General features: G+C 41.2%; 1 protein-coding gene across 6 annotated transcripts; it reads right to left on the reverse strand.

Moving 5' to 3' along the window:
- LOC105917488 (coiled-coil domain-containing protein 9B) lies at positions 1-25,883 on the reverse strand. Of its 6 annotated transcripts, XM_036150482.1 has the most exons (15): positions 25,755-25,883; positions 22,132-22,233; positions 21,545-21,652; positions 19,166-19,270; positions 18,923-19,078; positions 17,681-17,842; positions 13,272-13,334; positions 11,234-11,412; positions 9,256-9,305; positions 9,110-9,151; positions 7,631-7,727; positions 5,653-5,686; positions 4,998-5,562; positions 3,629-3,711; positions 1-3,254 (listed from the first exon to the last, which is right to left on the reverse strand). In XM_036150482.1, exons 2-15 carry the CDS (start codon positions 22,165-22,167, stop codon positions 3,228-3,230), a joined length of 1,707 nt encoding a protein of 568 aa, XP_036006375.1. In that variant the 5' UTR covers positions 22,168-22,233; positions 25,755-25,883; the 3' UTR covers positions 1-3,227. The 6 variants fall into 6 exon arrangements, with proteins under 6 accessions (XP_036006375.1, XP_012707753.2, XP_021166154.2 ...); XM_012852299.3 differs by lacking the exon at positions 22,132-22,233; XM_021310479.2 differs by lacking the exons at positions 22,132-22,233; positions 25,755-25,883 and adding an exon at positions 25,266-25,698.
- Positions 25,884-25,889: the final 6 nt, after the last annotated feature.

The following is a 25,889-nucleotide window of genomic DNA, read 5'->3' on the forward strand; positions in this document are numbered from 1 at the left end:
TTTTTTTACAGACAGATGCTCCTTTATAAGAACCGTACCATCTTCTCAGTATGGAAACTAAGGCCCCTTCTTATGTTGTGTCCTTATGGGTGGAGTGGCTCCAGACGTTGTGACTCGCATCTTGTTGCTCCAGCGGATTCCTGACGGCTGCCGTTTTATGTAACCTCATCCAAAGCTGATGGTCTCCCAGCCGCACAGAGCACGTCCACTTGTGTTCTCCGCTCAGGGTTACATAACTGGTTACTTTGCTGTGGCTCCGACGAAAGCCACAAACATGTCTGAGGACAGTGTTCTTGTAAGGCTTCTTATCATGTGATACCAAAAATAACACAGCTGACTGGCAATAAATAAAAACAACAACGCGCCCCGGTCACAGAGTCACAGCGATCGTTTGATTTGAGAGGAACATTCTGATGTCTGCGCATAAGGCAAATAAATAAAACAAATGCTGCTGCACGTGATAGTTATGATACAAATCATGAATTTAAAATACACAAATACACCTTCAGTCTCTGAAGAGGCCAATAAGCAAGGCACAAGAACTCGGTTGTTTCTTCATGGAGATAATTTTTTTTTGTTGAAAAATAGCTTTCCATCAAAAGTTATGATACAAAAGAAATGGCAAACACCATAATTAAAGGGAATCCCACTTTTTTGACTGAAGTCAGTTTGTTGCACAAGGCCTCAGCCAAGAAAAAATATCAGAGGTCATTCCATCTGATTATATCAGGATTATGACCTTTTTTTAAAAAAGAAACAGTTCTAGCAAATATATCAAAAAGAGACATATTAATGACCAAAGCAAGTTTCATTCGGATCAAAATTAGACGCTGGCATAAAAAAAAAATTTTAATATAGCGATTGAGTTTTGAATTTGTCTAAGACCTGGGTTTCTTTTTTTTTTGTCTATAGCCGATTGTTTAAGCTGACCAATAATGTTTTACATTATTTCAGCATACACATTCAAACAGCTTTAAAGAAACACCTTCAACAGTGTCAGAGTTTCAAATCATCCTGTCTATATCAGAAAATAATACAATTATAGCCTATCTGGTGTAAAGTTGGAAAAAACACAGTCACAACGAACTCTGCAAAACAAAAAAACATTTCATTTTGCATTGCTGAAAAAAAACTATTCAGCAAAAATGCACTTAAGGTAATGTGTTTTATTTCACCATAAGAGGCTAAAACATGTATTTAAAGCGACTACTCAATATTTTTGAATGTGGTTCTGTATAAAGGTTGTAAGCAGTTAATGTCTTGCTGGTAGTTTAAAACCCTCTAAGTATTTTCATTTAGTATAAATCCAGGCTACTTGGACCTGGAGGCTGACGCTGACGGCGGGTTCAAAACAAGACGTCTGACATCTTTAAACAACCCCAGTCTCAAAAGCCACTAAGCGGTTTATGCAAACACTATTTTATGAAACTTCAAACCCTTGCACGTTTTGCCTTGGGTGGTTTATCTTACAAATGAACCCCTGAAATCTAACCGTTCGCATGCTTCTCACTAACCCTTCTTCTAATTACAGATCATGTCTTAAACGGATTCCCACGGCAAACCAAAACAGTCTCTCATCCCATGTCTATAGCATCCTCAGTCAGCAATATCCAATGTTTTTAAAACTCACTTTAATGTTTTGATCATTAGACGTGCTTCATTAATAATATTCTTATTTCTAAGATTCCTGCAAGGCCATGTTTGTATTCCTTTGAAGATCATATTTCCAAGCCTTGAATGGGAAAGCCGCAATGTCTTATCTACAGACGTTGTATATCTTTGGTTTGCATACCATTGTCCTCATTCTCTGCGAGTTTAAACTAGGTGGTGAAAATGATGGTATGTTGTTTTATTAACCGTAGTACTGCATTACTTTAACATCAACCAGCTCCTAGCGCCTACTTTACATATTTCATTCTTGGCATTTCACACAGGTGTTGCTCCGCCTCCTACCTTCATTTCCCGTATAAATAATCACTCATCTTCTGCGTAGAGAAAAAAAATACCCAAAGCAAACGTGACTAAATTTTAAAGTTTCGTAAAATAATGCTTACGCCGACGGCTATTGGGTTTTTGATTCGTCCCTCTTTGCTCTTCGATGGACCTCCTCATTCTGCTGCTCCTAACCGGCCAATCAAAATGCAGGAAATCATCTAAATCAGAGCGGGACAAAATGCAGCGCAGCCCTGCACAAAACACACAAATATAGTCGCCCTTTTCTCAACAGCAATCAAGAGGCAGACTCCCATCGACGATTGACAGATAAGTTGTTGATGTTTTGCAAATCCCGCCCTGGGAAACTGCCCATAAAACCTACATTAAAACCTCCCGAGCTACCAGTTAGCTTCAGCCTCCAGGACCGACTAATCTCGGTTTATACCAAATCAAGGGTCCAAACAAGTTACCTGCTGCAGGTAAACTAACGTTAACTGTGTATGACCTTTTTTTTTTCTGTGACCTCATTTAAGGAACTGAGCTATTACGGTACTTTAAGCTGCCATGCTGGGAGACCCAGGGTTCAATAATATTTTTATTTCATTAATTACCCTAGGCAAGAAATCCCAAATTACCACAAAATTAACCAAAATACCTTTTTTTCTCTTCAATATTTAAACTATATAAACAGGAAAGTCCCATTTTAGGTTTCCTCAGTAAAAACTGCATTCCTTACAGAAGTAATGTACTGAAAACTGTAAAAATCTGGTCACTTTGCAGATGCACTTTACATAGTTGTTAATTTCTTCCCTGAAAGGAGCTGACAAATAACATCCAATCAGGCAACAATTTAATGCAGACCTAAAGACTTTGCTTTCTGTCTTAAATCATCTTCGTTTTGCTCAAAATACCTTAAAGGCAAAATCAGGCACTATTATTTGACTGTGGCTTAGTTTACTGTCAAAGACTATCTAAATTAAACTGATCAGCCAAACTCCAGATATACACCTTTTAACCCTTCAAACAAATGTAAACATTCAGTGATATTGCACACAAGCAGCTTACTAACGTACTGAAGAATGTCTCAGTAAAACAGTCCTGTATACTCATAAAGTGCTTAGGATGTAAAACATATTTGAAATGCTCATTAACACTTCCCAATCTGGTGTCAGAAATGATATTCAGCAGGAGGGTCGCGCCGCTGCGAAATGAAACGTTGGCTTTTAGCTCGGAGGCCGTCGAGGCAAAAAGCATCCAAGCGTTTTGGTTTCAGGTTTTTACGTTCTGAAATGTCAAACAACCTTGCCGTGCTCTCTTGCCTGCAAAAAAACAAAAGAGAGAAAGAGAATATGCACAAAAATTAACGACTAAATCTGCACTTTCGGGTTTTTTTTGTTTTTTTTTGCTAAATTCACAATTTATGTAACTCAAATGCACCACTTCTCTATGTGAATGATAAGAGTGGGTGTTTTTGTTACATGTCCGAGTGGATGATGAGATAAAGAGGTATTATCTGCACTCCACAAGGGCCTCAGGGGTGGTGACTATACTGGGATCAAAGCTGCAGTGCGGATATATTGCACATCTCTCTTCATCCATATAACTCCTAGTCCATTTATACCTCCATCCACCCATCAGTCCATTTACACATCTATGACATCCCCCCATCCTTCTCCTTATCCCGGGCGCTGACCTTGTCATTGCTGGTGGAGTGCGCTGGGTGTGACTCTCCTGACTCTATTCTCAGGACAGACAGAGTGGAGTCCATCAGTTCATCTGTGAAAGAAAACAAACATGATTGTTACAAAGTGCTTTGAAAAAGTACTCTTTTCAACTTTTCGGCATTTTTGTCACAATAAAACTACAGACTTAAATGTCTTTTAATGTTTTTTCTTTTTTTTATCTGATAGACCAACCCAACGAAGTAGATAATTGTAAAGTAGGAGGAAAAGGATACAGGTTTCTCCATATTTTGTTTTTACAAATAAAAATCTGTAAAGAGTGGCGTCCATTTGTATTCAGCTCCCCGAGACAATACTTTCTTTATGTCTCCACCATCTTGGCACATCGACTGAAATCTTTGCTGATTGTTTTTAGTAAAGAGGCTCACAGTCAGATTGGATGGAGAACATCTATGATTTTTAAGTCTTTCCACAGACTGGACTGTGGTTGGACCATGCTAACAGCTAATAGGTGTTAGCTGTTAGCTTGCTGTCGATACTTTGATCGAAACCATCCGATCAGCTCTGGGTCTTGCTGGAAATGCTTTGGTGGGTTTGGTGAATTATTTCCATGGGCGATTCTATGCAGGGGCCAACAGGGGCCAGGGGCCCTGTAGAACTGGTCCTGGCTCCTGTACTGAAAACATAATACTAAATAATTTTCTTGTGGTAATATGTGCTGCTACAGAAGTCGTCACCCTTATGCTATTTTTTTTATTATTATTTGCTACTTTTACAGTTTTACTTGCATTTTTTTGTTTCAGACTTTTTAATGTAGGATCACAGTTTTCATCTGCTAGATTTGCAATCTGCAGTCCTAGAGCCACAAGGGGCTCTTTCACTCTCTTCCTGTTTTTTTTTTTTTTTTGTTTTTTTTTCTTTTGCTCTGAGCCCCCATGACAAAACACTGGCCCCACCATGGCACCGCTGGTAAATTTGGTCTTTCTGTTTTCAAGCAACCAATCGAACAGATCCTTGTGGGATGTTCAAATCTTTGGATGTTGCTTTATAAGCCAACACTGCTCTCCACGACTTTATCATAAAACCAACATGGACTCTATTTACCAATTAGGTGGCTTCTGATGGCAATAGGTTGCACTGAATTGTATTTAGGGGTATAAGAGAAAATGGGTCTGAATACAGGCCAGAATTTTCAGATTCAGAAAACCATGTACTATTTTTCTTCCACCTCCCAATTACGTGACACATTGTTTTGGTCAATCGTATAAAATCCCACAAAAAAAAAACAACAACACTGAAGTATTTTGCAAAACCTCAAAAGGTTTATGGGCTATGTGCACATTATAAAGACACTGTAATGTTAATGTGTCCTGAGAATACCTGTGTGTGTGCTGCTGCTGTTGCACTTGGTCACCTCTTCCGGATGGACATGGCTCTTGTGAGGGGAGGTGTTGGTTTCTTCAGCAGGCGTGGGGCTGGGCACTGCGGGGCTGCTGGTGTCTTTTTCAATATCATGAGTTTTAAACGTCTGCTGGTCAACTGGAGGAGCAGGAATACCCCCTCCTTTATCCTGGGAACTACTATCATCCTGCTCGGCACTTACACGAGGCCGCTGCATCTCACTGTATTTCGGTGGGGAGGCTTTCAAAGTGCCTTTGGATTCTGGACTTGCAGGATGCAAAGGGGTTGTGGTTTGCTTTGCTGGAGCCGTCTGGATGAGCTCCTCTGAGAAACGTACTTTCTTCTCGAGTCCTCGAGGGGATGAGGTCGCCGCTTTGCTCTGAGTAATGGTGTCCTCTTTCAAGCTTTCAGAATCGCACATGTCTTTGGGCGCACTCGGGGGATCTGGCTCTGCCTTTGAGTTTTGATCTTTCAGATTCCCTCCGTTAGCCTCCGTTAGGGCGTCGAGTTCTTCAAGGAATTCCTCCAGTGTTGTTTCAGCAGTCTGAAAGGTGAAGTCAAAAGAGCAACATATTTAGGGCCTACGTTCGTTGCAATCTGCGCAGCTTGCTCTCCGTCAAATTGAATCTCTCACCTGTGGATTCTCTCCATCATCATTTTCCTGCCATCTGAAATAAAAACAAAAGCGGTTTAGTTAAAATGGAGAGGCTGATTCATTGTCTGAAAAACCTAAGAGCAGACATATAGCGAGAAGTTTCAGAATGTGAATTTCTTTTATTAAAAGAAAAAATGTTAAATTATTCAAAAATAATCAAATGTAGGGATGTCCCAGTCCGATCTAAAAATCAGTTCAGGGTCCAAATCGAAGCAACATCTGTTCATTAGATTAAACTGCAGAAAATATCGAAGCAGAACCCCCATCGTAATTTCGATGTGTTCATAATTGCTGGTAGGCCATTTTATTTCAAGTGCCATGCATTTAAATTCTGCTTGTCATTAGTGTATTTGGCCAATTGGAAGATGTTCTCTGTATTTTAATATATACACATAAAATACTTCATAGCATCCAATGTGCTAAAGCTCAAGGGACTCACTGTTCTCAACTCAGCGAGTGTTGATATATTTAGCAATTTTCAAACCCTTTTAGCAATTTTAAAAAGTGAGTAGCAACTCCTAACGACATTTTTATGGAGCTACTGCAAATTGTCAGACACTCCGCCCCAGGTACTGCTGTTTGTGGCTGAGTCCTCACACAGCAGGACCTTCAACGCTGGAGCCAGACATGCTAACTACGCTTCTGCGTAACCGCCACTAACTTATCCACCACGGCAAGAAGTTAAATGTGAAGACAAAAATGTTCTTTGTCTACATAAATCACTGCACCGGAATTAATTGCTGCATTTCTGCTGTCTATTAGAATTTTTTCAGATTGTTAATCAAAATATTTGTTTTATGTAAGATCTAGTAGGTTCCTAATTGGAGCATAGGCTTAGAAAGTAGATTTATTAAAACAAAACTAAATGATGGAAAAAAATTAAAAAGTTACCTTAATAAGAGTTGTGGGCGATGCTGCTTGAGCTTTTACCTCTAAACAGCCAAATCTGTCGGTCTAAATAAGGGAAAAGCGTAGCAGCCTTCTTTCAGCCAGCTGATTGGCAGAGCACAGCAACCCATGGGGAAGCACTGCATTATTTTATCCTCCATACAATCAAAGGAAACATTTGTCAATCCAGCACTCCTCTGTTGCATCTCATTAAAAGGAATTCAAACCACTTTAACAACGTGAAGGACTTAAACCTGAAACTCTCTAATACCTAAGTATAACTGGCAGCAAGTGCAAAATCTGTCTCAGTCTTGAACTGACTGGATGGTGAGGACTTAACTGTGCAACCCCTTTGTCAATTAATTGATTCCTTTACCAAACGGAAAACTTAGGCTTGTATTAAAACGTCCAAAAGTGCATCTATTCAAAGTGCTTTGTAATTTGGTTCTCAGTCATACGCTCCATTATCCATTAGTGGTGATGATGAGACCGCAGGGAGCAATCTGAACCTCGATTTCCGACTCGGAAAGAGGAGCTGTGATCAGACGCGTCGAAGCTATCACAACGCTCTAATGTGTTGCAAACTGTGTCAGCAGCACATCTGGAAGCTCTCAGGGCTTCACCTGAGCATTACCTACGCTGTTTGAGCTCAACGTGGCATAAAGACGAAAAAAGAAATCTAAGGGGCATCAGAATTGTTCAATTCATGGTGTGAGGAAGTGCTGGTTCCTTTTGGGTTTGAATTTAAAGCAACACACGCTCTTTCCCCAGTGCTTGTACACAGCATGTGTTTCAAAAGCTGGAGGAGTCGTGCAGACTGCAGCAGATGCAAACAAGGCTTATCTAATCTTCTGCAGCGACGTCTAAATCAGGTCTCATGACATTCGGCAAAATTTGTACACAAGGGCACAGTTCAGGGAAACAAAAGGGCCTTCCCACATCCTATTTACGCATTTCATTAGTCATAGTTATTTCTCTCATGACAATTAACTGCTGGCGCAGTCAGAGACATCCTGATGTCTGAAAAAGCTCAAACACGATGGGGATGATGTTGTTGCCTGTCGCTGACCTCCTGGCCCTCCCGGTGAGTCGATCTTTGCCTTTTGCTTTGCTGCCCGTCACAAGCACGTTTTTAGCTGCCTTGTCTTTGCCTCGCCTGTCGTGACCTAAAACAGGAGGAGTACAGAAAATTTACATTTTCTTCATCGTCTCTGTGTAAAGGCGCAGTGCCTTGCACACAACCATTCATGCCTCTTAGACTTTTTTCATGTTTTGTCACTTCACAACCATAAACTTCAGGACATCTTAGGATCTTTTGGGTCATCGACCAACACAAAGCTCTAACTGCGGAGTGGAACAAAACGTGACACAGCACTCTCAGTTTGATAAACCTTAAAAGCTTAGCATCCAGAGCCAACACTGCACCTGCGAAGCTTTTAAGGTTCGCCTCTGGCAGCTTTGCACATCTAGAGACTGAATTTTGCATGTTTTTATTTGCAAATTAGCTCAAGGCTCAGACAGATTGACTGAGCTGCAAACATCCATTTCTAGTCAAAAGATCTCAATCAAATGTAAGTCTAGGTCATTTAAACACGTGACTAGACCCTAAACTAAACCCGAAACCATTTAGGATCCTTGAATCTCGGTCCCAGACTCAAATCCTTTGCCGTCTCCAACGGGTTTTCCCTCCAGGTTTGGCGTATATTTAACTCCAACCATCTCTTCCCAATCCCAGCAACTCTGACCAGTTTCCCTATTCTTGCTGAAGAAACGCATCCCCACAATGCCAATTTTGTAGCATGTACCGCTAAGACTTGTCCTGTCAACAGATTCTCCCACCTGAGCGGTGGACCTCTGCAGCTCGTCCAGAGTTACCGTGGGCAGCTTCTCTTGAAAGCTTCTCACAATAATGATCTCCTGGTGTGATATTTTAGTTTATAGCAGGAAGACCATATCTAAGTAGTTCTACTTGATGTGTCCAAAACCAGGAATATCAAGGTATATCCTAACCTTGCTGAAAGGAGCACAGCGCAAGTTCCAGTATTTTTGCCCCCTTTGGTGACAAGTTGAAATGACACCAGTGTTATGCATGTGCATGGAGATACAGCATTTGCCCCTCTGACTTCACGGGTCTTTTTTTAGAGGCATGATGTAAGAAAACTATGCAAGTATTAAGGTTAGCTCAAGTTCTCTCGCTAATACATCGATTACGGCAGATACTCAACAAAGCAGCCATTTAAACGACAGCGCGCAGCGCATTACACCATCTGAAGACAACGGGTTTAACTAGATTTTATTATGGACTATCAGAATAAAGGAGGCTGGATACATTCAGCTTTTTATTTGTAAAACTGTTTGTAAACCATGTATCATTCTCCTTCCACGTCACAATTATTGTCTACTTTGTGTTGATCTACTGCGTAAAATGGGGTTATATAATGCATTAAAGTTTGTGGTTGTTACCGAATGTGACAACGATGAAGGGTTGTGAATACTTTTTGGAAGCACTGAATATATGAGGCAATGAAGTTTTAGATAAACAGTGTACCTTTCGAGCCCGCCTTCTGCTGACCTCTCCTTGCATTTCGTCCTGCATGAACCACAAAAAAAAGAGAAACATAAGCATCCTTTTATGAAGATGATGTGATGTAAAAGCTTTTTCTACGCTTGCTTTTATAGAAATCATCCTCTTACCTCTAGTTGAAGCCCCCCACTCTCTATCAGGAAGAGATTTGTCTGAAAACCTAGAGGTAAAGGCTTAATTTAGACAGAAGGAAAACAGGTCTTTAAGCATATTTCCAAATAACTAATCATGCCCTGGTCTTTGTTGTTCTCTGCTGTTTTATTCACTCAAAAAATCACAGGGATAAATTGTAATATTTTAGAGATTCAATTTGAGCCTTTTGCTCCAAGAGTCACACCCAAACAGTTTGCATCCACTGAAACGACCCGAGCTGTCAAATAAAAAGCCCATTTCCGCCTGTGTCCTTGCCTGGGGTCCTTGTTTAAGCTTTGCCAAATAAGGCAAACTATTCCAACGCTTATCCCCGGCTAAAAATAGCACGGCCTCCCTTGTCTCTTTACATTTTGATGCTTCCCTTAAACAGCACCAGTAATTTGCTCCTTGCACTACACCTCGACTTGTTTGAAATCCGGCAAAACATTTCAAAATGAAGAGGGCTGCATTTCTGCTTCCAGTCGTTATTTAGGATCTGCTGCTGTGTGATCAGGGGGTGAGGCTTTAAGAAGAGAAAAGCTGTTAAGCACGTAGCTCATTACAAAATATGAGAATGCAGTGACAGAAGAACGTCTCCATCGTAATGTTTAAGCAGCCATGAGTAAAGTCTGCTATGCTTTGCTGAATATTCATGTAGCGAAACACATACACACACATCAATTAGCTGAATAATCTGATAAAAATAAGAATGCTCTCTTTGTCTAGTCTGAAAGAGCTTTTAGCCTTTTACTACGTAATGATCTAAAAACAAATAAAAAAAGAAGAAGCAGTCTTGTGAAAAGAATTAGGACATCCTACCACAACCTGTGTTTTCAAACATTTATGGACATGTGGATGTCTGATTTAAGGTTTAACAATATGGATAAAGACTTTTTAGTTGGGTTGTTTTAATTAGCAAAACCTACTTTTTTTAAATGAGCTCCCTGTTTGCTGCTGACATTAGAGTGTGCATGTCAACCTACTGGGACAACAAAACATTTCACCCAGCCACACATCTAAGAGGATTTCCTGAATTTTGATTGGTTTCCAGGAAACGTCTTCTCTGGAGCACACAAAAATACCTCCGTGTTACATTTTAGCTAGACATTTTAGGCTAGACTGGGAAATTAGAAGACATTTGTCTGCCATGTTTTGTGTAATACCATGAAGGTGTGATGCTAAATTCAACTGGCAGGTTGGGGCTGTTTTTGGTGTTTTCAGTGGAAATAGACGGATCTGCAGGTTTTATGGTAAAAGGTCCAAGACTTTTGGATGCACAAAGCTGACGCTCTGTTTCCAGCCTTGTGACTGATTTTAATTAGCATTCACTTTTATTTGGTTTTGGTGGGAAACACGTCGGGACTCTGGACGAACAAGAGGGATCGCCCAAATCTGAGGAGCCAAGGAATGTCTGAGTGCAGTCCTGTTGAAAGAGGTTAATGTTAAATGTTTTAAAAGTAGAACACTTTGAACACTTTTTCAAAGTAACATTGTCATACTACATTAAAATCTAATTTATTTCAGGACGTTTTATGCATCATCAGCATGAGTTTCAAAACAATGGTCTTCAAAACATCACAGAAGCCTTATGATGGTCATGGCACTGGGTAATCCTTTCAAAGCTGCATTGGATGCCGTAATAAAACTGGGTTATTATTTTTAAAATTAAACTTCTGTGGTCAGTGGGAGAAGCGAATCTGAAGCGATTACACAAGCGATGCTGATCTAATGTGTAACACTTTTCATTTAAAAGTGCGTTTGTCAGCAGAGGACACTACTAAAGCAACATGTTACAAGAACAAACCTATTTAAAGTGATAAAAAAGACCTGGTGGGGAAAAAAATGCTATATAGTAAAATTATAAAACACCTCAACAAAGGTATAAATAAACACAGCGACCTGAACACATGTTGCTGATAAAATGCCTTTAGGAGGCTGCGTCCGAAGGGGTCTTACATGTTTTCGGTTTTGTCCATGTCCCACGCCCGTCTCCACTGGCCCTTTGCGTTTTTGTGGCGAGCTACCCTCTCCCTGTCAATCTGCTCCCGTTCCTTCTTCCACCGCAGATACTCCTCCTGCTCCTCTCTTGATGTCGGGATGTTGAGGTCTGTGTTGGCCTGCGGGCTCTCAGGCTCCTACTTGGACACAGAACATGTCGTCTTTTAATGCACAAAAATAGAGCGTTTTATCAAACAGCGACAGGAAAACATGAAGCAGAAACAGCAAAGGATCTTATTTTTCTGCAAATGTATGCATTTCACTTTGATTTAGACGGCTCCCATGGCCACTCTGAACACGAGGGTCAGTAATTCAAGGGAAGGGTAGTGCAGACTTAATAGAATCAGGTCTCCTTCCTCCAGGCGCGACTGCCTGCTAAATGTAGATCAGATGCGGGCTCTTTAATACATCAAAGGGGAGACAGGTTGTACGGTGAAGTTATATACCCTTGGAGCAAATCAGGATAATAAACACTCCTGTGCAGAGAAAGATACTAAGGAAAAGACCTGGATTGCAAAGACATTTGCACGTTGCTTCTTTCTTGAACCGCAAACAACGTAAACTGTGAGCCGGAGGCACGAAAAGTGCTGCTAAGCATCGGCGACATTTTCCGCTCCAGTTTGGCCCAATCGCAGCAGAGTAAACATGTTGTCTGTGCTCGTTCGTCTGTTTACCGTTGTCTCTGCACCTCCCTTATCTGCGGCCCTCAGAGGACCTGTGGGGCCACTCGGGAAGTCATTCTTTCATGTTCCAACAGGCTGACTCCGACTGCCACCACAGCCGCTAATTAAATCTAGCTTTCCTCGGAAGTAAAACTATCAGGGACTGAGACTTGTGTTAAGATCATTTTCCCAATCTTGGACGGCTAAGTAAATCTAAAGCATGCTGTATGGTATGCCGTATGTTGAGGGGTGTTGTCCTGCAGGAGGGTGAACCTCCACTGCGGCCTCTTATTGCTTCCCATCAACCCTGAGCAGCTTCCTGTCCCCGCCGAATACAAGAGTCCCCACAGCGGGATGCAACCACCACCACTATGTTTCACAGTGAATGTCGGTGTTAGTCTTCCATCACACATGGCATTTTGCATGGCCAAAAAGTACTAGCTTGGTCTCATCTTGCACAAATGCCCTTGCACAATCAATTCTGCACATACAAATGGTTTTTTAAAAATATCCACCTGTACACTGTGACTTCTCCTGCATTGTCTACATTTAAATTGTTTACTTTTAAATCACTGCTGCACCTTATACTGTAATTTAATTTTACTGGCAATTTACAAGCTGTATGCAACGAAAAATTTCGTTCTGTACGCACTCTGTGCATACAATATGACAAATAAAGTTGTCTAAGTCTAAGACATCTGACAAAAGCACCGTTTTACCACGTTTGCTGTGGAAAGTAATAGTAATGTTATTACATTACTATTTACTTTCCACAACAGCATTTTTGTCTTGACATTGACCATCTTCCATAAAAGCCAGATTTGTAGAGCATGCCAACAAATTGCCATACCTGAGCAGTAAATCTCAGCAGCTCCTCCACAGTTAGTGGGTCTCTTGCCTGCTTCTCTTGACTATTGCTCACCTTGGCAGCTCTCCAGTTCGTTTATGCTCTTTTCATTATATTTTGGCTACGTGAGAGTAAAGGGGCCTAAAGATTTAATAACCATCACACCTTTTCCTTCCATTTCGCATTTATGAGTTACTTTGAGAATGTCAATCACATAAAATCCTATATGTGAAAAGGTTTAAGGTTAATGAAGACTTTTAGAAGATATTGTAACCAATCATAGGGTATCCAGTGGGTTGTATGATGATGGGTTTGGGAGCAAAAAAAAAAACAGAGCATCATGCTCAGTGTTGTAGCTGGGATGAGGGATCGTGTGTGAATGTGCGTTATGTGCTTGCACTGTCACAAGGTTTTTCTCAAATCTGAGAAGATGTTGTTTTCCAAACATAGTGACGAGCTCTAGAGTCTGTCAAGTCTTTGTTTTTACCTGCCCTTGCTCTGTAGCCTTGTGGTGCTCCTCAGCGTTCATCGGCCCCTGTTTAATCTCCTCCTGGCAGTGAGGAGAGACAGGAAGGTAAAATGTGAGCGGAACAACAGGATGACACAGCACTTTGCTGTCAGGCAGTTTCACGTTGCTGCAAAGAGCCACATCTCTGCTGCTGCTGCCCCAGAAAGCTAAATAAAACCAAGGTAGGTCAGATAAGAGGCTCACACTGATGAGGAGTCCTACGCTGCCCTCCGCTGGTTGCAAAGTGTAACAGCAGCATGAAGCAAGACTGAAAAACACCTGCTTTGCAAAAGGGTCTTCAAAGAAATGATGTATGATGATGTTCATAACTGCATGGTTACTTTTAAATATTAAATGCATCTCATTAAAGAAAAAGAATTTGTGTGTCTGATGAGTTATCTTGTGAAGTTGGTTACATTTATAGAAACATGTAAGAACTACAAAGATTTAAAAAAAAAATTAACATCTGAACACCTTTGACTACCTGTTTTCTTTCTTCTTATTCTACCCCCCACCCCTCTTTCTGGTGTTTCTCGCTGGCTACTTCCTGGAAACCTGCCAGGAGTCCGTCTCTTTGGCTGCATAATGAGCCTTTTTTAGAGTGAGAAGGGAGCTGAATGTTAATTAGATTCAATTGGCCATTTCCGAGTGCTGGGAATGGGGAAACGAGCGTGTCGCAGGAGTGGAGGCCACTTAAAAGTTTCTGTGGAGAAAAATGGAGACTGGAAGCAGACAGACGATTGGTAGGAGTCCCCCCCCCCCTCCTCATCCCCTTTTGTTCCTCTCCCTCTCTTCACATCCCCTCACTCCTGTCCATCTCCTTTGCCATAGAGGTTGTCAGCCATATAATCTGAACTGGTCACACCCCGCACACCAGTGAGATACTCCCATGCATGCTCATTTACAGGATATTTTAAAGGTATGAGGTAGGACTTACAAGCTTCTGCGTTACATTAACGCACAGTTTACTGAGTGTATACAGCTTCCGTGTATATATCATTTTTACTTCTTATTTTACTGTATTCTTATTTTTTGTCTGCACCATCAAAAGTGCAAACCTATATGGCGATTAAACTTGATTCTGATTCTGATTCTGAAACTGATAACCAGAGATGTATCAGTTTGAAATTTATTCAGACTCCTACTGAGTATTTTTTCAACTTTTACAAAAGTAAAACTACAAAAACTCGACGTCTGTAAAAGCAACACAGACAAAGAGGTTACGTAGATCCATCACATCATCCTACCACATCACTGGTATTCAGTATTTTCTGAATATCAAAACACTCCCTGCATTTCTAAGTGTTTTAACTGTTAAAAAAAAAACGTTTCAAAACTATTTTCGTTCCGCTTTACAATTCCTACTCAGTGTTGGCATATCATTTACAAACCCAATAAAATACACTGATGTCGGTTGGCCGTTATGCAACAAAATGTGAAAAACCTAATGGGGCATGGATCCTTGTGTCAACAGTGTCCATGTGGGAGCAGGGTCTGTGGAGCTGCCAGATAACTGTGGAGTTTTGGCTACTCTTCAAGTGCTGATTCAGTCCACATGATAAGCAGGGGGGGGCAGAGCCGGTGAGCCTGGAATAAAGGCAACAAAACATTTGCTTTAGCCTGTCGCTTTTAGACCACGTTAACTCTCAGAGAGCAGCACTCTGCATCAGCAGGCCAGAGAATGATATACGTGTTTAGAAACTCCCATTACGCTTTGCTTTTATGTCCAGATACTTCAGAGGGTCTGTGTTTACAGTCGCGAGGGATCATCAGCGTGCTCCGCAGCCTTTTTGACTCGAGCAGCTTGTTTCAGAGCCTCTGAGCGTGAGTTTGCGCTACATACTGAGACGCAGCAGCTGTTCCAGAGTTTCTGCATGCCCGGGGGCGACCGGGTTCAGCGCGAGGGTGGCATTTCAAAGCCCGACCGGGGGTACCTCGTGGTGCGCAGGGTAATATCTGGGATCTCAAGCACACCGCAGCATGGACTGGAGCTACATGTAAAACTGAAACTGGATATTCTTACATACAGTGTCTCAAAAGACACACTTCTTTCCCCTTAATGCAAAATCAGACTAAACATTTCCTCTTTTTTTAGGGTCAGTTATGATTACTAAATGTATACATATTTGCTAAATGCCAGAATAATGACAGATTCAGCTTCAGAGGTTTGCATACAACAAGATTACTACCCTTTTAAACGATTTAAACTACTTCAAAAGCCGAACTGAGGTTGATAAGGCTTTGAAAGATTCTGATAGGTTTAATATACATAATTTAGATTAATTGGAGCCACATCTATGGATGTATTTTAAGGCACACTTCAAACATGCTGTTTGTTAGTTTGACATTGTGACAAATCAAACAAAAGCGTTCAAGATATCGGGGAGAGACTTTTGCACCTGGTTCCTCCTAGGCTAATCTGAAGGTGCCATGTTGAGCTGTTCAAAAAGCTACAGTATATGCTAGTATAACCACTGTGGGACCGTCCAACCATTATACTAATCTGGAAGAAGATGGTTTCTGTGTCTCAGAGACGGACATGTTTTGGTGCAAAATGTACCGATCGTCCCTCGAAAAAAAGCAAAATACCTCGTCAAGATGTTGACTGAAGCTGCTAACAGCGTGGCAATATTAACAAGTCCTGTCCTGACATGGGCTGAACCCTCACTCAGTGTGGAAGAAGCGGTGCAATGGGAGGTAAAAGTATGGCCGCCGACGGGTCTTTGCAAACGGGTCTTAAGGAGAGTGCCTATAAGGACACCATCTAATCAGCGACATGTGACTTAAAGACAAGAAAGTCATTGTTGTGGAGTAGCCAACACAAAACCCTGAGCTCAGTCCCATTTGTAGAGAATTTTTTAGTTCAGAACTGAAAAGATTTGTGTGAGCAAGACGGCCTACAAACCGGCCTCAGCGGGAGAAATTCTGTCAGGAGGAGTGGACCAAAATACAAGTAAACTATTGTGTGAAGGATACCTGAAATATTTGACCCAGGTTTAAAGACATTGATGCCAAATATTAGTGTCAGGCAATATTAGTGTCAAGTTATTTTTTGGGGGCTGGCTGGTTGTTTATGACCAGTTCTTCTCTGGTTTTTTTTTTTTTTTTTTTGATTCTCTGCTGGATACACCATCTGCTTTCTGACTCTGGACACGACCTTGGACTGTACTCTGACCACGATTCCTGCCCAGCCCTTTTGGACCTGCCAGCCTTCCCCTGCCTGCCTGTTGTATGTCTCTAGCTCACCTAATGGACCTACTGTCTGCCTCCAGCTTTATCTGCCTATCATCTCCCGCTGTGAGCAGCATGCCATCTGATCTACCTGTTGCCTGCAATCTCTGGACTATTTATTGACATCACCGCGTGTTTGTTTTTGTGTTTTTGTGTGTATGTGTGTCTCTGCTCTGTCTTCTCTAAACCCCAGTTGGTCGAGGCAGATGACGGTTCACACTAGGCCTGGTTCTTCAGGAGGTTTTTTTCTTCTTGTTAAAGGGGAGTTTTCCTCTCCACTGTCGCTTCATGCATGCTCAGGATGAGGGATTGCTGCAAAGCCATCAACAATGCAGACAGTTGTCCCTGTGGCTCTACGCTCTTTCAGGAGGAGTGAATGCTGCTGTGAAGACTTGATGCAACCTGCTGGGTTTGCTTAGAGAGGAATCTTTTTGACCAATCTGTATAATTTTTAATTTGACTTTGCAAAGTGCCTTGAAATGACACTTATCAGGAATTGGCTCTATATAAATAAAATTGAATTGAACATTTTCTCTCAATTTTAGTGCATTACAGTTAGTAAATGTGTGACATTAAAGAAAGTACAAACAAAAAAACTCTCTGTACCTGGCCCTCTCAATATTGTGGCATTTAGCAAATATAAATAATTTAAGAAGAGTTAAATGACCTGAAACTGGTAATCTAGTGTCAAGAGATGTATCAAAAGCCAAAAATTAAAAAAACAATTATTTTTTTTAAATAAAATAAAAAAGAGATGTATCAAAAGTCAAAAATTTTAAAAGTCAAAAATAACTAAAAAGAGATACGTGAAGAATTGTACAAAAAAGCTGGAAACCAAAACCCTAATTCCTCATATTCAAAAGCAAAATCAGCTTTAAAGACAGGTGTTCAGTGGTTTACAATCTATTCAGACCTACGTTTCAATTAGGCAACCCCCCCCCCCACCCCCCACCCCCCCATCCATCACAATCCCACAGCAGTAAGTCACAGCCTCAGCCCACCTCCTGTCTGCTCCTCATTGTGCTCAGGCACTGGAGGGGACGGGCGAGCAGACATGTCTGACATCTATGTAAAACACATGGGTGCAGCAGAGAATAAACAAAGAGCAGGAGCGCGAGAGGAGGCAGACGGAGGAGTTCAGTGTGTCTGAATCAGACCTGCGTCGCTGCCGTTGATGATGACTCTCTCTTCGTCGTCTTAGACGGCTGCCTTCCTCTCCCAGCTGACTCCATTCGCCTCGTCTGTCCTTCATCCAGGGGGCTCTTGACATCTGTGGGGCCCGGCAGCTTCTCTAGCCTCTCGCTCACCGCCCTTTTACCCTGGAGAGACACCTCCTAATGTCAGGGCATCACATCCAGTGTGCTTTACAGAGACACCGACTTGCAGAACAAAAAGCAGCGCTTTTATCTGTTTATAAGCAAAATCTACAACAGACTGACTCGAACGGAGCAAGGGACACAACAGCAAGGAGACGAGGGATTTCTTTTATGTTGTTTAATGTTGTTTGTTTATGTTAAGAGCCATGATGTTGGTGATGATTATTATTTTCCATACATAAGGAAATAACTCAACTGGCCTGGCTCTACTCAACAAAGTGTTTTCTAAAAAAAAAAAAAAAAAAAAAAAAAAAAAAAATCCAAATCTAAAAATAGAAATATTTCCGTTTATTTTAATTGTACCAAGATATTTAATTCCTAAAAAAGAAATGAGAAACTATATATATGGATTTGCATGTTTCCACTGGTCTGTTGACAATTTATCAATGATGATGACCTTTGGGTTCGGATGGCCTCCTAGCCATCACCCTAATCATTAGCTCTCTCCTAAGATTCTCAATCAGCGTAATGAGAAGGCTCAGATTAATGAAATGGCGGATCAAGATTTTTCCAAAGACAGCTGAGAAAGTTTAAAATTTCCACACGGTTGCCACTCCTTTTACATTGTTTTCTTATGTGTTGAAAGATGCCTGTCTCGCATAAAAATTCTGTTTGTTTACATCAAGGCGATAACTTGCAAAAGCTGATGTATAAAAATAGTTATTGTGGATTTAGCCATAAGTAATATTTTTCCAGTCTTTTTAGTTGCAGAGACCAGAGTATTTTTAAATTGCTCTTAGGCTGAAAGTGTTGAGTTTGCATGTAACATGTTAGGGGACTGTAGGGTAAATTACACAAAACTAACACTTGCATCAAAAAAATTAAACATTTCACATCATTATAACTGAAGCAAGAACAATAAATTTTGCCAAAAGGATATATGAAGAAATTATTAAATGTGAAAATCTCCTACAGAATGAAGTGTTTCTGACAGTAAATTGGTCTCAACTCTTTCTATAAATAATCCTTTCACCGAAGGAGAAACGTCAGAGCTTCCCTACATAAGTACCAAAGTGAATGTACCTTTTTGCCAACCATTGTGACTGTCAGCTGCTTCCTGGCGCCTCGCCCCGTCCCCTGACAGGAGCCTTCTCCCACCTCCTCAGCCCCACCCTCCTGCTGTCCTGTCCCAGCTGGAGGCCCGCTGCCCAACTGCTTCGTTACCACAACCCGACTCTCCTGTCCAAAAATCAAAAAGGGAACAGATCAAGAGGTACTTTGGGGGGAAAAAATTAGAAATATACTGCAGAGTAAGTGGATACACACATCTGTGGACTTGCTGATGGTGATGGTGAGGTCATCAGCTTTGCCTTTTCGGCTCTGCAGTGCCATCCCTTCCTCTTCTGCCTTTTTCCTGTCCTCCTCCACCTCCTTAAAGAGAAGAAAATATATAGTCCTGTTTTAGAGCCATATTAAAAGTATAAAACATACTGAAAGTCCACATTGTCTTTGTTTTATAAATAAAACCTTTCAATTTCAATTCAATTAAAGTTTATTTATATAGCGCCAATTCATGATACATCATCTTAAGGAACTTTCGAAAGTCAAATTCAAACAGATTATACAGATTGGTCAAAAAGTTTCCTATCTAAGGAAACCCAGTTGATTGCATTGTCCATGGCTTTGCAGCAATCCCTTGTGTAAAAACGTGTAATTTTATAAGCATATTATGATAACAAAAAGCATTTTAGTTGTTTAAAAAACGTTCATATATTTATGTCTAGTCTTATTTTTATATTCATCTCTGTATAAAAGTGACTTAATTTCACTGAATAAAACAAATAAATACTAACCTATTTGTCATTAAACAAAAGCTATCTGGAATTATGCATCCCCTAACTGAAAAAGGTAAGGACACCTTACCCCCTAATTACTGCATGTATTTCCATTGGGTGAAAGGACCTCTGTGAGGTAAGGTAAGGCAAGTTTATTTATATAGCACTTTTCAGTAACAAGACATTCAAAGTGCTGTACATGAACAAAAAAACATTACAGACATACATAGGGAAAAAGAAAGGTTTTTTCATACATTAACAAACATACAGAAAGAACGAGATTCATCACTAAATATTGTAAGAAAGCTACAATTTGAAGGTCTCTGTGGGACTCTTCTTGTAGCCATCTAACAATCCCCAACATCAATCAGAGGGAGCTTAGCTCAAACTCACTTTTAGCTGTGAGATGTTTGGGTTTTTTGTTTTGTTTATTGTATGAATAGCCTGTTTCAAGTCACCCAGCAGCATCTCAATGAGATCAAGATCTGGGCTTTGACTCAAGCGTCCTCCGACATCCTGTAGACTTGGAGGATTCTGTGCAGGAGGAACTGACAGGTCCTGCAGCAACAAAGCAATCCCAAACCATAACACTTCCCTCTCCATGCTTCACAGGTAGCATGAGGTTCTTTATCAGGGAAGCTCCTCCATTCTGGTTTCCAAATAATTCAGTTTGGGACTCCTCTGTCCAGAGAACATAACTCCAAAGGTCTTGGTCTAAGTGGATGTTCACTTGGGCAGGTTTTGGACTAGCATTTGTGTTTTTTGCAAGCGACCAGATGTTTCCATCTTTTACATCTTGCATGAGAGTTAAACTTATAGAGGCTCGTTCTGATTGCACAGACGTGCACTTTCACATCAAAAGTTGCAAGCGACTACAGTGGGTTTCTGTTTGAAGTTTTATGGGTTTAAAGACACATTCTAACATGTCTGATAAGAATTATGAAGCAATTGAACTTTTGCGTTTGAGGGAAGGAGCAACCCAAAGATCAAGGAGACACCAGACAGATCACAGAGTCGACCACAGATGCTGTTTGTGAGTGGCCTACAAAGTTTATCCGATGAGAACGTGTTGCTTTACGACTTTTTCTAGACTTTTTGCATCCCGTCACTACAAAAGGTATTCTGATGTCGGTAGATCTCGTTAAAGGAATCAAAGGATTCCTCTGCATCTTTATCCATGCTACAGTAATTAAATAAATGTGGCTCCAGTTTTTCTTTCTCTACATCTGAACCAAGGAAACAAGCGAGAGTGTTTAACTGCAGCTGCTGCCCGACTTAAAACCAATGTTTTAATTTATCTTCCATCCATCACAAGTGTAGCATTAGCTTGTAGATACTTTTAATGGGTTAATGTGTTTTGGGGGTAATCTAACTGCATACAGACTAATAGAGTTTGGGTCTTATGTGGAGAAAGGTTAGATAGCATGTTTCTCTATTATAAAACAGGAACATCTGACACAAAACTTTGCTCTTTAGAATAAAAAAAATGCCAGTCAGAACAGGAGCAGACATTCAGAAACTATATCCAAATGCTCCTAGATCTACATATTTTTTATAATAGACAGATTTTTAAATACACAGCTGTTATCAGCCGTGGTAATGAATTGTAGTTAGACTAGATTTGCAATAGAAAGCTTTTTCCAGATCTATTGCTACAGCTCTGAGACAGCGATTCTTATGACTTCTCTGTCTTAACTGGAGACATTACTTGGCAAACCTTCCCTTTATGAGCAAAAAGGTTAAATTTCTTTATTTCGGTCTAGCATATAAATTAAACTCTTGTGAGCTACAAATTGAATTAATCTAATGATAAATGCAATTTTATTCATAGAAACATCAGAAATCCAGCCAGTAAGCAGCTTGTCCTCACCTTGTACCTCTTCATGAGCGCTTCGTTCTTCCTGCGGAGAGCCTCGATCTTCTTGTCCAGCTCCAGATCTCTTTCAAGATCCCTTTTTGGCATCATGTTACTGGTGGTCTGGTTAGACACATTCAGACATCAGTTAGTCGAAGACCTCTGATTCTGACTGATAGGCTGATATCACTGAGGAACTTCTCATATTTATACAAGAACAAGAATGATCAACTGTATAAAAACAAACAGCTGTCAAGATCGTGCAAAAAACACAAAAAAAAAAAGAATAAAAGCACGATTTCAAGTTTTAGAAATAACACTGTAGGGTTATTTTCCAAAAAGGAACAAATAAAGACAGACTATGACTTCAAGTAAAATATGTCAAAGTAAAAGATTCAGGCATCCAGCAGTCAGGGGGAAAAAATGTGACCTGTTCAGTAGGATAACAGAAACCCAAAATTGTTGTCAGTGATAGTGAACGACAGCACACAGCACTTACACATCCTCACAGCCACCACAGATGGAGCATTCATTAGGAGTCTCAGTTACACATATGCAGAGCATCCTAAACATCCCGGTGCAGTCAGCAGGGCACGCCTTACCACACAGACACGAGGCCCAGGGCTAAAAACTCCCATGTGAACTCAAAGAGCAGCAGCAGCGTTGCCTCTGCAGCAATTCTTCCACCATCAACCGGACAGTTGCTGTTGAGTTGAGACAGCCCAATTGTTACAGAGCATCAAATATCTGTGACTCAATGATCTCACTTCCTCTGACCTGCTGTAATTGAATATTCCCCACCCTGGTTGTGGTTTGGGCAGATTGAGGAAAATGAGGCTCATCTGACTGGCAGTAAAACAAGTGTGAATAACACATCTTTGTAAGGAACTGCAGTGGGAGAGTCTTTAAACGTCTACGAGGCAATGGATGTATGATCATGTTTCATCGATTAAAAAAAAAAGGTTTTAAGAGATTGTTTTTAGAAAGGTATGGTTTTGTGTCAATTACTCTTATTTCAGGTTCTAAATTGCTGCCTTTTATTTTTATTTTTTTAGTCTGTATCTCTTTTGCTTCAGATTTAAGATGATAGACCAGGAGTCAGCAAACATTTCAGTTCAATGAGCCATTTTTGCACTCGCATCAAAATAAAAAGAGACACAAAACCTTTTAAATCTAGTTTTACAAATTCACATTCCATAAACTTGGTTTTATTGTGAACCCAAAATAAATTATATATCTTTTTTCGATTTAAGAATAAAGAGAAAGTTGAAACTTTAGCAAGGACAAAAATGAGGCTTGCTGGGTACCTTTCCTTTCAGATAAAAATTAGAAAAGTAGTTAGCCCAATTTAAATAAAACCAAAGCAGTAATTACAATATCAGCTTAATGATATAAAAGGACAGGGAAAAAAATCCCATGAACCATTAGGAGTAATTTGGTGGAAATAGTAAATGCATAAAAACTAAGCAACTGGTCAAACCAGCCTTTATCTTGTCTACATGAGCAAAAACATATTCTTCTAGATATTAAAGAGCCCCCTTTGTAAGGCTAAACCTGTGGCTCAGGAGCCTCGGGTTGCAGATCTCTGTGACAGAGCAACACAACGTAGAATGTAATGTTGATATGAATACAAAATAACACGTGGTTTTCAAGCTTTTTTACAAATCCAAATCTTAAAGTTCGCCGTGCATTTGGATTCAGCTGTATTCTGAATCCGTCTTCTTACCAATGTCCCATCAAGGTCAAATTTGTTGGGTGCTTTACTGATAGTTGTCCTGTTTTTACCAGAGTAAGGGTAAGGGTTTGGTTTTAGGGTTAAGCAGTGAATCTTTGCCGCTCCCTTAGAGTAACCACGGGCCTCTTGGCTGGTTCTCTGATGAACAACGCCCCTCTTGGCCAGCCTGTCCGGTTAGGTGGCCCGGCACGCCTGGCTAGTTTTGTCGTTTTGTCCCCTCGTTTCCGTTACAAGTGATAGATTGAACAGTGCTAGGCGAAATGCTCAAAAGCCAGAGATATTGTTTTATAACCTAAGCCTGCTTTAAACTTCTCCACAACTTTCTCCTTGGCCTGTCTGCTGTGTTCCTAGATCTTCGCGATTCAGGGTTGTTCACTGATATTCTCTTACAAACCCCTGATGTCTCCTCGGGATATCTGGATTTATTCTCATTGAATTACACTTATATTAACTAATTGGGTGACTTTTGAAGGCAACTTGTTGCACTGGATTCTATTTCTAAGCATCAGAGGAAAGAGGGCTAAAGATATCGGTATGGCACACTTTTTGGATATTTTGTATAACAAAAATAACGCTTCGTTTCCTTTCCACTTTAGATAAATGGAGTGCTTACTTTGTTTCTGTAGTTTTATTTATCATGTTAAATCTTCATTAAATGCATTGAACTTGTTGGTTGTTATGTGAAAAAGTTAAAAGGGAGTGAAAACTTTTGCAAAGCACTGTCTGTATAACCGTGCACCATGACAGACCAATCCAAAAAAGCTTAAAAAATTAAAACAACTGGACGTTTCGCTTCCCAACGTCTTCAGCTTCAGAACAGAGGTCCGGTTTTTTTATTATTTTTTAACCTTTTTTGGATTGATCATAACCTGGATGACTGAGAATCTTCACCAACATTCCACAACAGACCCATCTGCAACTTCACTGTAGTATTTGCAAAGACAATAAAACTCTTTCTATTTTATTATATTCATGAAATAGTAATGCATCAGAGTTTATTTTTTCAATTGTTTGACATTTTCCCAGCCTAAGAGCAAACGCAAACCCCAATCAAAACCCCAACAGCAAAGAGAAAAGTTTCACGAATATCTAAAAATGGCGACGAGCCCGATCGAATGTTATGACCAATGACATGGGGGAGGGTTGTTGGGACAGACAACCATCCGCACACACTCGGACCCGAGGAACAGGAGCGGCGCTCACAAGCTGCAGTCAGCGAGGGCTGATTTCCAGCACCTGGTTTCTACTTTAACACACCGGGATCCAAAATTTAGCAGTATGTAGCAACACCCTCTAAAACTTGACTGCATGCAGAGAGTATAATACGACCATTTGATTCAGGGAGACGTCTCAAGGTTGCAGGACAACGACCCAAGAGGACTAGAGTGTGACAACCGTGATATGGAGTGGCTGCTTAACCTGACAGGCTTATTTTTATGGAGAGTAGGACGAAGCTGGAGTACCCAGAGAAAACCCACACATGCAAATGCCGTGCAGAGTGCCCCTCGGCTGGGATTCGAACCCAGGCTCTTCATCGCAGCAAGACAGCAATGGTGACAGAGATGGTGCACTCTGAACTGGAACATATTTTGTGTTGATTGAGTCGATTTATTGGTTTATAGGGCGCTTTAAAAAATGCCGAAGCATTGTATTCGCCATGCTCCGTTCCCATTGCTCCCGAGGGGTTTGAGGAGGCGCCGTGCCAAAGTGAGTCAGTCATCCTCCACCGTGGCGCCGTTAACAATACAAAAGTCAAGGTTGTTTCCATGTGATATAACCAGAATGGGGAGATGACTCACGGCCAACAAGTGCACAAAGACCGTCTCCATCATTTGCATTCCGGTTGCTGCTAAACCTGCAAAGAAAAAGGGCTGCCCCAGCGACGCCTGAGAAGACCAGATCGCCTAACGAACGAGAACAAGATCTCTAATGCAGTCTGAGCATGGGAAAAGTTTTGGACTCACTCTGCTGAAAGAGACGGCAGGCCCGCAAAGTGGTTACCTCACTGTCTGCAGTTGTCAGGGTATCCAAACACAACAGTCCATGAGGACATACCACCAAGAATAGGCGCAGCAGAGAGCCCGACTGTGAAATCTCAGGGAGCCCAACGACCGACACCGGCTTCTGAAATCTCTTTGGGGGTTGTTGAAACCTCCCGGTTCTGGAGCACCGGTGCAGCTATCATTCACACACAAAGACTACACAGAGAGGATGTGGACGGACTGATGGCGCCCATGCTCGGGCAAGAGGGCAGCAGAGGGGAAGAAGGGCCCTGCAGGGAGAAAGCTGCCAAGGCTTTCCTCCTACCCGGCGTTCCTGCTTCCTACGGGAGCGACAGCCAGGGAGAAAGAATGAGCCGGAGAGAGGATTCGAAAGCTGCATGTAGTCAGGGCTAAATCTGCGACAGAGCAGAGCAGGGAAGAGGGGTGGGGGGGGGAGGAACCCAACACCAGAGAGAGGAGAGAAGGGAAGCAGAGAGAAGGTACTCACTGGTCTTTCCATGTCAGTGGTGGGAGCCGGGCTGGGTCCAGGAGCGGGGCAGCCGAGGCAGCAGAGAGGGCTGCCTCCCGTCCACGATCATCCCTCGATTACAATGAGCCAAGTTGGGCAGGCGGCCAAGATTTC

The sequence above is a fragment of the Fundulus heteroclitus genome, chromosome 19, assembly GCF_011125445.2.
Source record: "Fundulus heteroclitus isolate FHET01 chromosome 19, MU-UCD_Fhet_4.1, whole genome shotgun sequence".
Lineage (NCBI taxonomy): Eukaryota > Metazoa > Chordata > Actinopteri > Cyprinodontiformes > Fundulidae > Fundulus > Fundulus heteroclitus.